General features: G+C 35.6%; 1 protein-coding gene across 2 annotated transcripts; it reads right to left on the bottom strand.

Annotated features, from left to right (window-relative positions):
- Positions 1 to 8,448: 8,448 nt before the first annotated feature.
- Positions 8,449 to 18,179, bottom strand: LOC109063446 (major facilitator superfamily domain-containing protein 12-like). Of its 2 annotated transcripts, XM_042718175.1 has the most exons (11): positions 17,523 to 18,179; positions 16,642 to 16,852; positions 16,388 to 16,520; positions 13,617 to 13,823; positions 13,333 to 13,425; positions 13,141 to 13,233; positions 11,233 to 11,403; positions 10,870 to 10,964; positions 10,577 to 10,707; positions 10,397 to 10,447; positions 8,449 to 9,556 (listed from the first exon to the last, which is right to left on the bottom strand). In XM_042718175.1, the coding sequence occupies exons 1-11, from the start codon at positions 17,791 to 17,793 to the stop codon at positions 9,480 to 9,482; spliced, it is 1,533 nt and encodes a 510-aa protein (XP_042574109.1). In that variant the 5' UTR covers positions 17,794 to 18,179; the 3' UTR covers positions 8,449 to 9,479. The 2 variants fall into 2 exon arrangements, with proteins under 2 accessions (XP_042574109.1, XP_042574111.1); XM_042718177.1 differs by lacking the exon at positions 10,397 to 10,447 and having other exon boundaries at positions 17,523 to 18,178.
- Between the last annotated feature and the right edge of the window lie 1,488 nt (positions 18,180 to 19,667).

The following is a 19,667-nucleotide window of genomic DNA, read 5'->3' as shown; positions in this document are numbered from 1 at the left end:
ATACCTACTCCTTTACCACCACTCTTGAATTTATAAATTTACTTTAACAATGAATAAAGTCAAGTCGCACACTTTAATTTTTCACATTCTAAAACCTATTTCACTCTGAAATATGTCACAATACATAAATCAATTCAGCCATAACTTCTGTTACATGACTTTAAGTTTGCTAAGCAAAGCAGGACACTAATTATTAATCAAAAATCAAAATGGCAAGATGCAATAGAGGCTTGCCTTTGTTACATTTAAAAGGACATTGTGTTTTTTTAGTTGTAAAGGTTAAAACAATGTTAAGATACTTATAATTAATAGAGTTTTGTTGGACTCAGCTGTTTGGGACTCGGATTGAGTCCAACTCGGCCCATTTTGGACTCTGACTTGTCTCGGACTCGATTGGTTAAAGACTCGGAAATGACTTGGACTCGAATTAGGTGGACTCGAAGCCAACACTACTATAGGTGTGAGGGCCCATTCAACTAGATGAATGGATTCTTCCTGGGCATGGTCCAGTGGAATTTCTATCAGCAAGATTTGTGTGGCCACCGGCTGGCCGTTGCCATCTCCCTTCATTCGATTTTACAACTTAGACGTCTCTGCCATGCAGGCGCTGATCTTGTCTGTGTAATTAAAGTGTCATGAAACACCCCTGTTTTAGCACTGGTCGTTCACACCTCAGATTTGAAAAAGACTCAAGAAATGGGCATGTAAAGCTGTGGAAAAGTGGGAATGTAGAGGGTGGGAAGAGGGGAGAAAACAACCAATAAAACACAGACCTACAACACACTCATTATACAGACAAATAAATATTAAAACGTGAGCAGAGAAAGAAAAAAACATCAACAACGTAGATATGCCACCTTGATATATTTTAAAAATATAATAATAATGAAGTCTCAAGATCATAAGAGAATATGAACAACTATCATGAACAAATCCAATATTTTCTGACAAATTATTATTTGAAATAATTAAGCAGAGATACTGGTCTATATGAAAAATGAAAAAGAACATTTAAAAGTTCTAATAATATTTTCAGATTAAGCAGCACTACATTCTCAGAAAAAATGACACACGTCAGTTTAAAACAGAAAGAATAAAAGCATAGTTACTTTTTGTTTACTCTTCTTTGAATTTAGTTCTACGTATATCATTGTTCGCTATATCACAATAATCCATCATGTCATCAAGTTCATGATCATAGTACATACCGCTGTATCAGTGCCCTTGTGCATCTTTATTTGAAGAAGACATGTGCATATACACGGTGCTGGTTCATGTTTGGAACACGAGAGAATATGAAATGTTCATATAAAATTGAAACACACTTGTTCCAATTGGGATATGAACCAGGGGCGATTCTAGGATTCTCATTTTAGGGGGGCTCAGCCCCCAATGAGGGTATGATATATATATATATATATATATATATATATATATATATAGAGCTAAATTTTATATACCCAAGGCAGGGGCGATTCTAGGATTTGCATAGATAGGTATAACATATAACTGAATAAGCCAAATACAAGTCTTCATGATCTCTCTCTCTCTCTCACACACACACACACACACACACACACACACACTCACACACACACACACACACACACACACACACACATATATACACCTGTTTACTGTACTCACACAAAATTTAACTGTTTGCATTTCTAGTACAAACCTCATTCCTTACCTCACGTATGCAAACCTCTTTGCCACATGCACTGGAAAATGTATTACACTGAAAGTTACATTTTATTATGAAAATGGCAACATGATCGTTTTATAAAGTATGCGTTCATATGTGCTTCATTTTCACTGAAGGAAACACCTGTGTGAACCCAGCGAAAACTTAAGCTTCAGTAGATGGGGAACCGATTAATATTTTGTAAATTGTATTTATGGCAAAGAACAAAACTTCACAGATGCAGATATTATAACAATCTATCGTTAAACACACACCTTATTCTTTGTTTCTCACTCTGCTCCGCTGCGGTCTGCACACACACGCACATACACACAAACACACACACACACACAAAGAAAAACAAGTAGATAGAATAGAAAAATAGAAAACTGGTGTTTTTTGTTTTGTTTTTAAATAAAAAAAGAAGATAAATAGATAAAGTAGAATTAAAATAGAATAGAAAGTGCTAGAGTTAGAGGGTCATATATGTTAACATCTCCCTTACGAAAATTGACCATGGTTTTACTACAAATAAAAAAAAAAAAAAATAAAAAAAAAAATGGTTACTATAGTTAAACTGGCAACCACAAATTAACCATGGTTTTGCTATACTAACCATAGTTTAACCATGGTATTTGTAGTAAAACTGTGGTTATACAAATGGTAATCAATTTGCCAAAAAAACATGGTTACTTCACTTTTACTATGATAAAACCATGGAGGACAGGGTTATGTTAGTAGACCTCGCGGTTCTCCTTTGTATAGCTCAGGCTTATGAAGCCCTCTCTGAGTCCTTTGGATGCAATGGGAGAGACCATTCGATTGGGAACGCTCTGGTTACTAACCTAACCTCGGTTTCCTGAGATAAATGAACAAGTGTTGTGAAATTTTGTTGTTCACTACAAGTGTGGATTTTAATGCAGTAAATTTGTGAACTGTATGCCTAGTATTGTTACAGAAATTGATGTTTGTAAATAATATGCAGTGTTTTGGATTTTTGATGCAGTTTATTTTTAAACAGAATATAGATAATCATTGTACCATCACATGATTTGTACATTTTATGGTAGTGCATAATGCAAATGGAAACAACAGTTAATAGCCTAAACTATGGCATTTTATGCAAAGAGACAATCTGCTTGTTTATTATACACCCAGGGCAGGACAAAATTTCACTTTTTGGGGGTCAGAGGGGCCGTGAGGATTTTTTAACATATTATGCTTTGAGACACTTATTCTAATCTCACATACAATTTGGAATGGATAGTATGCACATTGGTACATTGAATCATTTACTCAACTGTTTTATTCAGAAACACTTAGCCTATTCATTCAGTAATAAAACACACCACTGTTGTGTGTTGCATGCGACCGCTGGTTCTGCTGCTATGCCTTCGTTTGGAAATATTTTGGCAGAGAAAAAAAAACGACAATAACTGTCTAAAACGTAAGCTACTTATCAGCTACATGTTTATTGAACTGTTGTGTAAAAGCTATTTCACGCTTGAAATAATCCTGATGGTTTGAACATCAGTACTAAAAAACCTACAAACCCAGAGAGGTGTCAAACCAATCCAGTGAGGTATGTATGCATGTCAGAGTATAATATGGTACTATACTTTGAAGAGACAATTATAATTCTGTAAGTGCTCTACAGAGATCCATGTAAGCTTTACCAACTCCATAATAGAAATGATTTACGGCTGTGTGGAGTGCATGTTTCTTGTCCACAGGCAGGTCGTTTGAACAACAGCTGTCTAAACACAACACACGTGGTGGGTGTGACGATCCAGTGGCAGCATGCTCTCTTCCTCTCTCCTTCATCTCTTCTTTTCTTCGTCTCTCACTCATTTTTATTCACCCACCACAGCAACAGTAAATAAAACAAGTCGGTTCCAACCAGCACTGATACTAAATCACATCAACAGAGACGTCAGATATGCGTGACCAAATCCAAACCTGTCTTCTTCAAACTCTACCGAGTTAGATAAATATTCAAATCGTATTTTATGTTTAGTAATACATTTGTCTAGTTTTTCATGGACAAATTCCAGTTAATTTCCCCGTGTTTTTGTTTGTAACATATTTCAGCACTGAATGTTGAATTCTGGCTTCAATTTGTAACATATGGCATCAACATGGTCCAAAGAGATTCTCTACAATCAGCCATTGGAAATATGACCATGTTAGTCATTGATAATCAGGCCTTGGGGCCTGAATCATGTTAAAGGAGGAGAATGAATACATGTCATTCTTGGAAAGCACCACTAAGTTCATGGTTTTCCCAGGCCCTGGTAGTTAGAGGTCCAGTATGCGGAGATATCTAGAGGAGAGAGCTGCCTCCTTCCATAACAACTGATGTGGCATTGACAGCTCGTTTTCTACAGGGTCTGTCACTATCACTCTCTCATGCCATTTTGCCAAAAAGTGCAAATATATATCATCAAATTCATTTTAATTATACATTAAAAAACTTTTGTTTTTCATTAATTCATTTTAATTATACATTAAAAAACTTTTGTTTTTGAAAACAAGTTAATTTACAAAAAGCTACTTTTATTTTTATTTATAATAATTTCCACTTCCATCTAATTTACAAAAAGCTATTGGCACCACAAACCAGTGGTGTTTTAACACATTGGGACACTGAAATGTGCACTTGCACAGTGATTTTTGGAAACTGACCCATGGTGTTCCTCCTGGGTCGGTACTTCATCCATACTGATTGTCTTTGGATGGAAAAACAAACCTTTATAGCCGTGGACAAAGTAGCTTGATGGATAATAAACATACATATTTCTAAAATGCCATATTTTGTAATACAATGAAAAATTAATATAGCCATATTTTAAATAATAATAAAAAATTGAAAGCACTGAGCGAACCGATCAATACCCCAGAGAACAATAATTAAAGATGACTAAATTTATTACTGATGATGTTTTATCACTCTACTCACCTCTATTTCAGCTCATTACATGAATTTAAGTACACGGCTAAATGTTAAGCCAGTTGAGTCCTGCTATAATAACAGAGCTGAAACTATGAAACATTCTGTTTATTTGAACTTTAAACTATGAAACATTCCGATTATTTAAACTTTGAAACATTCTATTTATTTGAACTCCAAACTATGAAGCATTCTATTTATAGTGACTGACTGTAACTTTGTTTCTAAAAAGACAAACAAGAAATAAAGCAGAGGTTGTATGCACTAAATGCGTGATCAGAAGAAACTGTCATTATTTCAAAACTGAATAGAACAGAGAAAAGAAACGACAAAGTTTCCAGCTGTTGTAGGCTGATTATTGTCATTAATTTAGGCCTTTTGTCGTAAAATTCTCCCTTTTTTTTTTACATACCAGTCAACTTTATTAATTTCAGTTTCATTGTCAGATCGATCATGTTTTGTTCTTTAACAGTGTTTTTTTTTACTGCACCAACAGTTTCTGTTTCCTGTTATTGTATTCAATTAGGCTGTGAAGTCTTTAAATGTCCCTCACCATTTAAACCTGTCTGATCCGCTCTCCATGATGTTTTTAATCATCTTTAATGAGTGTGTGCAGTAAATGTTTAGGACCTGCTACATGTTTGATTGCTGCCAATATGGATGTGATTGTGGCCTCTGGGATTCCCCCAAATAAAAACCACACCAGTGTTATTATCTCTCTGAGGTTTCACCTCTTGGATTTTCCCCTTGCCTTAACCAACAGGGCACTGCGTGACATCTGACTAAAAGGCTTTAAAGTGTTGCGTTTTAACAGGGTTAGTGAAAAACAGGCCCCTTCTCGTCAGCTGTGAGAATATGCCGAAGGTGTGTGAGCCTTTATCACAAAGATTGAGAATATATACACCTTATGATCCAACCAACTCATTACAAAGACATCTTTGTAGACTTAAGATGCGTGCAAACCAGTATTAATTTAGAATAATTATAGTTCATTTATATGACTATAATAACCCTAATACGAACCCTATCTAATGTGGCTTTATAAATATAGGATGAATTCAAAATATGGTTCAATTTTCCAGAATTCACCCATATCTGCCCTGCACCTGGACAATGCAGTCATTAACTACAACATTTTAATCATGTTCTCATATTTGCACAACAGTTGCAAAGTTGAAATCACGATATGGCGACCTTCATAAACAAGCAGTTCTGGCACCATCCGATGGCCATTAAGAGAAAGTTCATTCATCCCTTTCACAGGCACTGAGAGCAGAAGAAAATAAATGCTGGAGAAAGACAAAAACTACATGACCATACATCATACATCTGCAAGCTTAAGTGTAAACTCAAATTAGAGTGTTGCTTCCACTTCCAAAATAATAATACATTAAATGTTCAGTAAACTTGGCTAAATATGGAAAGAATAAAACCTCTATATTTGCCATTAAATGACAGAATGTCTTGAAAAGTAGGCTGAAAGAAAGAAAGCAGTGATTAATAGCACCATTAGTAGTTCACTTTAGAGAGTGTTCCAGATCTTCTGGGAGCAGTCTAGTATTATTTCACAAAGCATATTAGAAATATACTGGCTGACCTGCATGGTAATATGCAAATAAAGCAAATGAAAAGAATGGCTTGCCTGTAGATTTTGGTCTTCATTGCAAACAGATTTGAGCTTAATGAGGAGCAGATTATGGCATGATTCTGGTCTAAATTAAACAGCAGGCGTTAAGGGCTGCGGGAGGCACAAACTAATGTGTTTTGTATGTTTTACTGCATGCTTTTTATGTGTATCAGCAGTACTGCACTTACAGGAATAATTCACAAACACACACACACACAAAGTAGAGGAGTTTGTTTCTTCATCAGAACAGATTTGGAGAATTTAGCATTGCATCACTTGCTCACCAGTAAATCCTCTGCAGTGAATGGGTGCCGTCAGAATGAGTGTCCAAACAGCTGATAAAAACATTAATAATCCACAAGTAATCTAACTCCAGTCCATCAATTACCTTGTGAAGCGAAAAGCTGTAATAAACAAATCCATCATTAAGGCATTTTAACTTTAAACTGACGCTTCTAGCCAAAAATACCAGTCCATAATCCATAATAACAATTTCTCCCCTGTTGTCCTCTCACATTAAAATCCACCAACGTATTTGTTTAAAGCGGTTTTGAACTGTTTTTGCTTGTGAACAGTGTTTGATCTGTGCATATTTCTCTCCTGATTCAAAAGAGATGATTGAAGAAAGCAATATTATAAATAATAGATAAAGGACTCCTTTGAATTTTTTTTTTTTTTTAACTCTAAAAAGATACATTTGTTTATTACAAACATGTAGCTTTTCAATTTCTGTATCATGATGGACTGGAGTTGTGTGAATCACTTGTGAATTATTGTGATGTTTTTATCAGCTGTTTGGACTCTCATTCTGACGGCACCCATTCACTGCAAAGGATCCATTGGTGAACAAGTGATGTAATGCTACATTTCTCCAAATATGTTATGATGAAGAAACAAACTTGTCTTGGAAAGCCGGAGGGTAAGTAAATTTATTTTTGGGAGAACTATTTCTTTATAATGCAATGGGAAAGTTATACGTTTTCACAAATGATCCACAGATCAGAGACTAATCCAAAAATACTGAAGGTTTCTTTGAAAGTACTAATAAAATGCTTGAAAAGGCAGAAAATAGGCTACATCTTTACTGACAACTTCTACACAACATGTGCTGCGTTGTACAGCGTCTCTGAAACAATCTATTGTTACACAATAACATAATGGATAATTCACAGTGGTTTCTATAAATGCTGTTCCAATTAGTGATAATTGCCCCTTAATGGGATACAGCTGAACGCATGGTTTTGATTTATTTCCTACGCTTCAAAACAAAGATGTTATTAATAAATATTTCATGGGATTTTCCCGTGGGCAATTTTGAGTGGTGTTGTGCATGACAGGAGAGGAATAGATCAGAGGTGTAACTGAAATGCTTTACACATTTACAAAACGAATGAACTCCAGTTTTGGATAAATAACCAAAAATCGCATACCCATTACCTCTCGTTTTTTTGAAAGCAAACACACTACCCACACTGTTTTATTAAGAGAAATGACATCATAAGCAGCTAATGTATTGAAGCAAAATACTCTTGTAATACTCATATTTTTAAGCAATAAATAAAAAACTTATTACTATTACCAATAATGTGTGTACAATATTAAAATAAATGAATGAGTCTCTTTCATAATGAAATGAAATGAATGCAGTAACATAGCCAGCACACAACAGGCAGGCATTATTTAGCATTTAAACATCAGACCCTGTCTCCACCTATTGGACTCTTTTGCCACCTTGTGGACAAGAACTACATAACAGGTTCATACAGTTTCTCTCACCTCATTTTATCAAAATGCATTAAAAACAGTAATACTGTGAAATATTTATACAGCTTAAAATTACTGTTTTTTTATTTTAATATATTTTAAAATGTAATTTATTCTGGTGATGGCAAAGCTGAATTTTCAGCATTATTACTCCAGTTTTCAGTATCACATGATCCTTCAGAAATCATTCTGATATACTGATATTTTTTGTAATCAATTATTACTTATGTGTAATGTTTTTGTGGAAACAGTTATCATTTTTTAAAGATTTTTTGAAGAATGTAAAGAACATTTATTTGAAAGAGAAATCTTTACTGTAATGTTTATTCAATTTAATGATTCCCTGCTGAATAAATATAAATATTATGTCACGTTTATAACATATAAAACATAAATACTATTTTTAATTAAAACGCAGTGTAATTTAAAAAAAACTTTTATTTAAAATGTTTTGAAGAAGACATCAAATATAATAAAATACAATGGTCTTTTACAAACATAATGATTTTGTTGATTTATTCCACTACAATTGACTACTTCATTCCAGTTACATTTGAGCGTCAGTCTTTACAATTTATTCTTAAGTGTTTAAAGTCTTGAGCAACACGTTAAATCAGCTGACCAGATGTTAAAACTACTCACACTGACACTGCATTACTGCTAATCAGTAACTAGTTACAATGCATCAACTCTAGATACAGAAATGTCTGTTCATAAAGAACATTTATTCTGTTCAGTAAATTATATGAACAGAAAACATGTCAGACACAATTGTCTTGCATATGAAAACAATTATGCATATATAAAAGCATGAAAGAAAACAAAAAGCTCATCAATAAAATGCTCATCATTGACTCTCTGGTCCCTAACAGTGATCTCACACCTGAAAACACATGGCTTCATGTCCCTTGATTTAAAATAGCAATTCTTCCCTTTTCATGAATTCCCTTATGGAACAGATAAATGAATTTATTACATATATAACCTGAAATGATGCATCCATCTTAACATGTGCATCTTGTATTAATGTCATAATAATGTCAATAGTTTTGCAGAGTCCTTCTATAAATAAATTCCCTTGTTTTTATGGATTTGGTTGAAATAACTTAAACTAAATTTATAAATCACAAATAAAAATAAATTTTAAATGATAAACATGACAAAATTGTGCATAATACAGATAAAGTGTCTATGCAGAGTGCTGGGTTGAGTGAGAACTATGAGATGAAAAGCCACAATACAGGACACAAGAGTAATATCAACTAATCTCCTCCTAAAATTCACCACATATCTGGCTCTCATGTGTCAAGATGTGGCCACCATATAGATTACATTAGTAAACACTGGCCTGTGTGAAAGATCATTCTGAACCAAAACCTGATTTCTAATCTTCACCACTGTGATGTAAGTGTCAACCAAACGCTCTCTGCATCAGAGCTGAAGATGTGTGTTCAGTCGACTGATGGCTGTTCAGAGCTCTCCGAGTCCTCTGTATCACTCCCCATAAGGCCAGTCACCTCAGGCAGATCTACAAAAACAATACAAACATTAGATATTACATGTACAAATTCATATAGAGTACACCACCGTTCAAAGGATTGGAGTCAGTACGATTTTTTGAAAGAAACTGATAGTCTGATGCAACAAAAGATTTTTTTTTTTTTTAAATGCTGTTGTTTTGAACCTTCTATTCATTAATGAATATTGATGCAAAAAAGTTGTAATAGTACTGTTGTTTGCAGCACTGACCATAATAATAAGAAACATTTCTTGAGCAGCAAATCAGCATATTAGAATGCTATTTGACACTAAAGACTGCAGTAATAGTGCTGAAAATTCAGCTCTGCCATCACAGGAATACGTCATTTTAAAATATCATAATAGTATATTATATTTTAATATTTCACAATAAATATGACTGACCCTAAACATTTGAATGCCAGTTTAAACCAGGTTGGAATCTTTTACTTGGAACTTTTACTGGAACTTTTAAAGGGGTCATATTTTTATAATTTTACTTATATTGTCATAATCCAGGCAATCATGACCATTTCCACCTTCTTCACCTTCCAAAGCACAAGGTTTGGCAAACTTTCCCACATTAGTCTGGGTTTCTTAATAGGTGTGCTCAGGATAACTGAATCAAAGTATTTAGTTGTCACAGAAAAAACAATCAATGAATCAATAAATATTATGCAGCCTGGTTTCTTACGCTCCATCATCTCAAAAAATTTAGGAAAATTTGCCTCATGATTTGACCCCTTTAAATTAAAGGTGGATGATTGATGTTTCGGATTGTTTTTTGTGAAGAAAATCATTCAGTTCAGATTCCTGATTGTTATTTCAGATGCTGACATGTTGCCCTCACCCTTAAAGTCTTTGCTGTTTACTGAACCATTCACATGATCTTGCATAGATACTGTAATACAAAACATCAGGTCAGCCATGAGGTGAAGAGGTTATCGAGTAACACTATTAAAACAGTCAGTCAGTCAAAGAGGAAGTACATGTTTCAAAGTGAGAAAGATCATTTTGTCAAGTGTCTTACAGCGCACTATCTTTATAGGCCAGATTAGGATCGTGCAGAGGCTCAGCGCTGCTAAAACGGCCACTCCACCAGTGACGATGACCATGATATAGTGGTAATACCACACACAGCCTGGACAGCATACCATTGTGCTATATGAGAGAAATCACACATGTAAATATAAATATTAAAAATAATGAAATTAAATTTTGTTTTATTTCTTGTACTCTAAACATAAAATTAAACCATTAAAACAGTCTCTCTCACTCACTTCAAAATTTAGTATGCATCTATGCAGTGATATATACACTTACCGGCAGGGATGTAGTGTCTGAATAATCATAACTCCCAGACCATTAGCCACCTTGTCTGTGAAGCTCATAGCTCCATAAACAAAAGCACCACTTTGCTGTCAGGAGGGAAAGAAAAAAAGTCTCATCAGAAACTCGAACACCTCTTTAATAGCACAATTTTAGTTCCTTACAACCATTTTTACTTTCGAAACTAGTCGCTCTGAAGCATATGCCTTTCACTTCTGTAAATATCTGCATATCTTACTGGTTCAATCATGCGTTACTGTTGAAGTTGTTAGTGCTGAATACGCTCAATAAAACATTTGCTTCAAGCAGTTTCTGTTCATTTTCAGTTCTCCATTACTGACTGATATAAGCACTTACTGTTTGGTCTCCTATGAGTTCGGCTGTCATGGCAAGGGACATCACCAGGATGGTAGCGGACCCCACTCCGAGCAAGACCGCCGCGCCATACACCTTTTCTCCCATGTGTGCATCCAGCAGCACCCAATAGGAGAACGCAAGAATCAGCAAGAGTCCCAAAAAATAGGTCATCTGTCAATAAGAAAAAGGGACACTTCAGTGTAAATAAAATCCTTCTATCATATTTTATTCCAATAACTTCCAATACTGCACATGAAAATGTCTAGGCAAATGTTCTTCCATTCATTTTCATTGTCATTTTCAAGATGGTCCCTTAAATACTGGATGGGGACCAGGGGGTCAGGGGGTTAGAGAGTTGGAATTGTAACCTGAAGGTTGCGGGTTTGAATTTGAATTGTACCAACAGGGATTGAAGGTGGGGGAGTAAATTTACAGCGCTCTCTTCCACCTTCAATAGCACAACCCCCAATTGCTCCCCGAGCACAAATTCTGAGTGTGGGTTGGCAACGTCACGGCTTTCACTTTTCACTTTCAAAATGATTAAAAACAAGACAAAACAACTTTTAAATAAGCTAAAACTACTACTCAAGATATTTCTTATTTTAATTCACCCACTCAACAGCTCTTTATTTTTTACTTAATAATTTTAAGGCAACATTTTTAGAATCAGGGCTCCAGCTCTCTTGAAACATGAGGTAGAAATTGTGAGTAAAAAATATATTTTACAAATCTTTATTTAGTAAATCAAAAACAACTTAAAAATTCATGCAAAATCACTGATTAAAAAGAGCAGAACACCTGAAGAAAATTTGGCTCTTAAGACTCTGGAATCCTGAAATGTAATTATTTTTATTTTACTTATAATTATTTTAGTTACTTATTACTGGTTTCTGTACATTAAAAAAATAACAATAGTTTTAAAAACAATACTATCATTAGAGCAAGTCAGGAGTCAAAAAGGTTTAGAACAACTAGACAAAGAAGCCATCATGTTTTTAATAGTCTAAATATCAGGGATACTGGAATGCATTTGTAATGATTTCATACCAAATTCTATTAGGTAATTACAACAGCCATTGATTAAAGGGGCCATATGATGTGGCTAAAAATAACATTATTTTTCCGTGTATGAACTGTGTTCCCATTGACATGGTCCATACACAGTGCTGTAAATACAACTTAACCAGTGATTTCTAGTTGTGTCCTCTTTTGGAAGGCCAAACAAAGTATTTTCGCTTTCAACAGCGAGGATCAAAGTTACGCCTTCTTTCTTTGCGTGAACATTTGGGTGGCATTATGCAAATCTTCCCACATTGTGATGTAGTCATGTGGGGGTGTGTTTAAACGAGCTGTTTTGGGGTGTGTGGCTGACTCTTAAGTTTTATAAAGAATATCTCTTTGGATCTGAGACTTTAGTCTTTGCAACTTTACAGATCTTCTTTATGCACCAAGAGCTTGTAACACTCCAAAGAGAAAGGAAAAATTGAAATTGCATCATATGACCCCTTTAAGAATAGAAGGGAAGTATTTAAAACGTGATTATTTTGGTAAAAATAAAATTGACTTGATGGGCAATTTCCTATTTCGTTCTCTTTTTTACTTCCTGATGAAGACAAGAAGATTTTTAGCACTAATTTAATAAGGATGCACATAAGGTGGGTTTATAATATCCATAATTGACATACCTCCAACTCATAAAGCTTCGGCTCAAAGGAAATCACACATTTCCCCACTGGTAATTATGACTTTATGGTGGTGTTCATGTGTGCTCAACTCATAAATTTGATCACACGTATATGACGCAGCAAAACTGACTGCTATCTCTGGATTGTTAATCACTTCCAACAAAGAGAAGAGGTATATGGTTTATATTTCAATCAAAACACACACAGGCAAACTTATACTCACACATTTGCCTATTAGCTTGCTTAGAGGCTTCATGATAAATGAGGAAGCGAAACCACTCAGGAACATGACCAGGGGAATGGTGGCTATGTACTTCTGCAAAAGAGAGAATCAAACAGTGATCACTGGCTTTTTTCTTTGATGCTTTTGTTGATGAACTGGGTGCAAAGTATAGTATTGCTATAGCTGTCTTACCTTTGGCAGCAGTAGTGTGTAGGTGAGATACATGGATATGTATGTTTGCGACAGGTTCACTATCAGTCTGGTGGACATATAAAGCAAAGCCACCTGAATAACAGAGCAGGGTTTAGAGATGATATTAACTTTCCGAACAGTTACTAAATACTGTATCCTGAACATTTTCACACCACTGTGATTAAGTGATAACACTGTGTTTCAAGCCACTATTCAGATTTATCACAAAAGCTGAGAACTAACTTACATGCCACTGAAAAGTAACATGGGTATGGGCTGCTAACCTGGTAGAATGATGGCTGTCTCAGCCAGTGCTTCCACTGCAGCAGACTGGTGGGAGGAGACACAGTGGTGTTGTTTAGAAGAGGCTGCCGCTCCCCAGGACTAGAGCCCTCCTCCTCCTGACGGGGACGTGCACCCTTCTCCCGTGTGCCCAGGTGAAAGAGCAGCGAGAACAGAGCTCCAATGCCCACTACTGTGAGACTTAGACCCTGAGTGTGAACAGATATTACTGCATGAAGCTTGTCAGGGCTGTTTTGACCAGGCCTGCATCATGTAAATCGGCTGAAAACCATAAAGTGTTGATTATATGCATTTACTGTATTTAACTACCCTAGTAAAAAAATTAAATTACTAAAATAGTACTTTTAGCATACTAAACTGGTATATTTAAAGTCTGCAAAACTGGAACAACTAATTTTGTACTTAATGCACATTAATTGTGCGGAAGTAGTGCTGAACATATACTGAAGTATATGTGATTGTGCTAAAGTGGAGTAATTGCAAGTATACTTAGGTACACTTTAAATACTTTGAATTTAAAGATTGATATTATTCAAAGATCAAACAATCTTCATCAATAGTGACATAAAAACACATTTATATTTTAATATGAAGAAATGTGCATTGTGCACAAGTAGTACTCAAAATATAGTTTAATTATCATTTTTATATCAGTAAGCAATATGCCAGTAAATATTTTAACAGATTTGAACTATAGTTAGTATGAAATAAATGTATTTTTTACTAGGGTACTACAACTCATTTAAAGAAGCATCTGAGAGAAATTTGCTGGAATATCAAAATCTATACTGACTTTTAAGTCAACATGAAATTAAAACTGATCCTCTTTATTTAAAGGGGTCATATGATGCGATTTCAATTTTTCCTTTATCTTTGGAGTGTTACAAGCTCTTGGTGCATAAAGAAGATCTGTGAAGTTGCAAAGACTAAAGTCTCAAATCCAACGAGATGTTCTTTATAAAAGTTAAGGGTCAACCACACATCCCTAAAACGGCTCGTTCTAACATGCCCCCACATCTCTACCTCACTATGTGGGAAGATCTGCATAACACCGTCCAAATGTTCACGCAAAGAAAGAAGGGGTATCTTTTATTCTTGCTGTTGCCGCAGCTGCCATGTTGTGGAGATGCTGTGTGTTTCATTGAAGTGAAACTTTGTTTGGCCTTCCAAAAGAGGACATGGAGGACATGACTAGAAATCAGTGGTTAAGTTGTATTTCAACACTATTCCAGAACAGTTCAACCCAAATATTCAGATGTGTGCTGCGCATTTTATGGAGGACGAGGACTGTTTCCTGAACCAGTAGCCTGCAATGCTTCTGTGGCACAAAGGCTGTCTATAAAGTTGGGCAGTTCCAACTTTGCAAGGACAGTCTGGCACTACTGACTCACAGCCTGTAGGTACATTTTTTATATTTAAGGAATTTGCCAATGATGATTCAAATGCGAGTTTTGAACGGTAGAGTAGGATTGTTGTTTGTTGTTTGCTCAGATCACAAATGCAGAGATGGTTTTATGTTTACGCAGCGCGATACGCAACACGTAAAAATACAGTATAAGTTATTATGATCAGTAATTATATCCCCACTGGATGCAACAAATGCATCGTTTGTAATGGGTTTTATTGGTTTTGTCTCATCTAGTGATGTCCAGATCGCGAACGAATCTTTCTATTTAACCGGATCTTCTTAATGAACCGGTCAAACCAGTTCACCAAATCGAACTGAATCGTTTGAAACGGTTCACGTCTTCAATACGCACTAAACTTAAGTTATTTGGTTTATAAACATACCTTACACTCCCCCTGACGTGAAATAAACCAATATTCCGAGTTATTCAGTTATTCCTAACAGTACATTGACTGAACTGCTAAAAGAGAACCGATGATGGGATGTGCACGAGCAGAGCAGCTGGACTGAGTCTTGTGCTGCTGGCCTGGGAGAAAGCATATAGTATGTTAAGGGGGGTAACATTTCCATCACACGCTTGAGGCATTTGACCAATCACAATGCACTGGATAGCTGGCCAATCAGAGCACACCTCGCTTTTCAGACCGATGAGCTTTGTAAAAATCGACGCATTTCAGAAAGGCGGGGCATAGAGGAGACACAATAATGTACATTATATGGAAAATAATGTGTTTTTTTGAACCTTGAACCGCATAAACATATTGCATTACACCAAATACACAAAATAATGTTCTTTTTAGCAGCATCATATGACCCCTTTAAATAAATCTTCCTTGTGTTACTGTTCATAGATAGACAGACAGACAGACAGAGAGACAGACAGACAGACAGACAGACAGACAGACAGATAGATAGATAGATAGATAGATAGATAGATAGATAGATAGATAGATAGATAGATAGATAGATAGATAGATAGATAGAAAGATAGATAGATATAATTTTAATATGCTGATTTGGTGCTTATTAAACATCTCATTAATGTTAAACAGTTTAAATATTTTTTTGGAAATGGTGACATTTCTTTCAGCATTCTTTAATGAATAGAAAGTTCAGAAGAACAGCAGTTATTTTAATATTTCTGTATCAGTTGTATCAGAACTTTTTTTCTTTAAAAAATATATTATAATTGTATATATTTATTTGATCAAGATAATTTAGGAGTACACTAGCACACAGAGTCACAAAAAAATTTAAATCATGGGGTCTTTAAATTGAGCTATTTTATAATTCAGGATGTAAAGACCCAAGGCTTCAGTTCAGCACAAGAACATCAGCACTCACTCTGAAAACAGGGATGTCAACCGGGCCGAGGTTTTCCGTAATGGCAGGATCATCTCCTTCCTGAGTCTGAAAATGAAACATCAGCCAGGCCACTGCATACACTGTGATGTTGGCTATCACCGTAAAGGCATACCTAACAGATCCAACCAAAACACAATAAAAAGCTAATACATCATCCCGGTCACTACAAAGTCCTCCAAACAAGCATCACGAGAATGGTTGATCATTACATGCTTAGATCAGCATGAGTTTACCTGTACGCAGTGAGCTCCACTTTTTCATGCTCGCTAGTCACCAGCTCGGGAATAAGGGAGAGATGGGAAATCTGGGTGGCCGCCCATCCAAACTGGAAGATGACGATGAAGGGGGTGAAATAAGTGAGACTGACCCACTGCGGAGTGTCCAGATCACAGCCCAGGCACTGGTTAAATATAAAGGGGAATGACAGGAGGACGCTAATGGTTCCTAGATAGAGTAAAACGAGAGTAAATGTGAGCCTGGACCACAAAATTAGTCATAGGTAGCACAGATATATCTGTAGCAATTGCCAACAATACACTGTTTCTATATTGTTACAATACAATACATTTTTGCTTAATTACTAAATGAAAATGTACAATGTATGGGTCAAAATTATCAAGTTTTCTTTTATGCCAAAAATCATTAGGATATTAAGTAAAGATTATGTTCCATGAAGTTATTTAGTAAATTTCCTAACTAAATTTTTGATTAATAATATGCATTGCTTAGAACTTCATTTGGACAACTTTAAAGGTGATTTTCTCATTATTTTGATTTGTATGTCAGCCAAATATTGTCCTATCCTAACAAACCATACATCAATGGAAAGCTTATTTATTCAGTTAAAAAAAACTATTTGACCCTTATGACTGGCTTTTTGATACAGGGTCACAAACGAGAATAATATATCATACATTAATATGCAAGAGATAAAGAAACAGATTACCCCAAAACAACTTTTATAATTTACTAAGAACATGACATAAAAAAATAAATAAAGTGAATGTTCGTCCCTGAAGTCTTATTTTTAAAGTCATACAGGTCAAGAACAACATGAAAGTGATGACAGGCGCAATTTTGGCTGAACTGTCTCTTTAAGACCCTCGTCACTCACCGACTAAATGCCATGTTTTTCTCTTCCCACATGATCCACAGCCGGGTGTCTTATCAGACTCATAACCGATGAGCGGTGTACACACTCCATCCGCTATCTGTCCCACTAGCAGCAACACACCAGCATATGTGTTCTGAAAGCCCAGCACTGAGTGATAAAACACCAGCAGGTATGTGAACCACATAGAGGCGCACAGGTCGTTGAGAAAATGCCCCACCGAGTAACTCAAGCGCCTGAAAGCGGGCAGAGAGGCTTCTGAGGAGTCCGACATGATTAACGCGATACAGTCAACCCTCAGTCGGCTAAAACTGCGTATTCGCTTTTATCCACCTGAGCATATTTTCCTGTCCAGCACCGGTTTCCTCACCGCAGGGAGAATGAGTCTGGTGTGAAGTTCAAGGCTCTCGGTCCATCACTGCAGGGAGAGTCGGTTTCTAAGGATTTGGTCAGCTGACTTCGTAAATGAGTCACGACGGAGGAGGCGCGAACTGAAATTGTAATATTCTCTTCCACGGATTGAGATTTACAGTTTTAATGTTTGTAATGTTGGTAAACATTGATGCCCCACGGGTAATGTTGAATTTGTCTAGTGCGAAAAACGTAGTATAGCGTAGCGCCTTGTTATTTTCGATTCATGTTGTCATGACGTGTTTATTAAGCCACACCCTCACTGTGTTCCCTCACATCTGTGTTGCCATATCCTCTCTAATACTAGCGACTATGGGGGTGTTGGTTTCAAAATATGAGCAGATCATTTACACAACACGCGGTTTTAAACTTTATGTCCGCGATACAGTCGCGTATTTCTTTCTTTTAGTTATTTTTTTTGATAGGACTTGAGCCACACGACACAGTTGACAAGCAGCACTCTACATACTACATTCCTCCGTGTTTCTGCTTTTCTTTCCTCATCTTGTGTGCGCTCATGAGACTTGGTTCACTAATTTTAGTTGATTCAGATTATTTTATTATTTAGGAAATCTGGCAAAACTGCATCCATTCCCTTACGAAATTAACCATGGTTTTATTACAACAACAACAAAAAAAAAATAATAATAAAAAAACATGGTTGCGTAGTTAAACCATGGTAACCACAAATTGACCACGGGTTTGCCACATTAACCATAGTCTAACCATGCTATGTGTCGTAAAACTGTAGTTATACAAATGGTTATTAACACAGAATGTACTTCTTTCCACTCAGCAACACTAAATTCAATGCGTATTTAGTTTGTTTACATTAAATCTCTAATGTCACAAATAAGTTTAACCCAAAAATAAAAATCACGTCATCATTTACTCACCTTCACATTATTGCGACTCTGTATGATTTATTTATTTTTTGGTTCCTGTTGACTTCCATGGGAATGAGAACCAAAACTGTTTGGTTACCAACATTCTTCAAAATATCTCTTTTGTTTTTTTTGTTAAAGATAAGTCATGCATGTTTGCAACGACATGAAGGGGAGCAAAAATGACAGAATTCTCATTTTTGGGGTGAACTATCCCTTTAATTCATACCCTCAAAGACCGTTTTTATTTCTTAAAAAAAAAAAAAATCAGTTTTGAAAAACCTGTATATATAAGGTAGCTTGATTTTAAAAGTGTAAATTCTAGACCCTTCATGTAAATTAATATAATCACATAACTTCATAGACATTTTTATAAAGAATACATTTTTTCTAGTTATTTCAAGCTCTAAAATATTTTATCAGTAAGAAACAGAGCAAAAAATAATAAAAAATCTTTGTCAAGTAAATCATGAATAAGTGGAATAACTGGAACCACTGCTCTTCACTTTATCTAAAAACAGTCCATTCATGTTTCTTGGCTTTGATATAAAAATGTCAATGATTGAAAAAAAAAAAAATCACTGTATTAAAGAAATTTTGGGGAAAAGTCATTTGAAAGTGTAAAGTGTAAATGTCCTGCTCTAGCACTATACAATAAACTACAAGGGTGTGACACCTACTTTCATGTGCAATAAAAGTTAAGCCCCTTGCCCTGTACAGTAGCTCCAGATGTGTTATGGCACCGCATCCTGGTGATTCCCTGCAACTGCCTCTGTATGGTCACGTGATATTGACTGTACTGAAACAACTGTTGCTTTTGCTGAAATAACAGCAATAAATAACCACAACCAGA

Source organism: Cyprinus carpio, chromosome B2, assembly GCF_018340385.1.
Source record: "Cyprinus carpio isolate SPL01 chromosome B2, ASM1834038v1, whole genome shotgun sequence".
NCBI classification, from domain to species: domain Eukaryota; kingdom Metazoa; phylum Chordata; class Actinopteri; order Cypriniformes; family Cyprinidae; genus Cyprinus; species Cyprinus carpio.
This window is presented reverse-complemented; position numbering and strand designations above follow the sequence as displayed.

Bases quoted from the DNA above. Each gene is read 5' to 3' on its own strand.
- LOC109063446 (XM_042718175.1), bottom strand. From the start codon at position 17,793: ATGTCGGACTCCTCAGAAGCCTCTCTGCCCGCTTTCAGGCGCTTGAGT. The intron at 16,521-16,641 runs GTAAACTCATGC...TGGATCTGTTAG, and splicing joins GTGGAGCTCACTGCGTACAG to GTATGCCTTTACGGTGATAG. The intron at 10,448-10,576 runs GTAAGACACTTG...TTTGTATTACAG, and splicing joins GCCTATAAAGATAGTGCGCT to TATCTATGCAAGATCATGTG.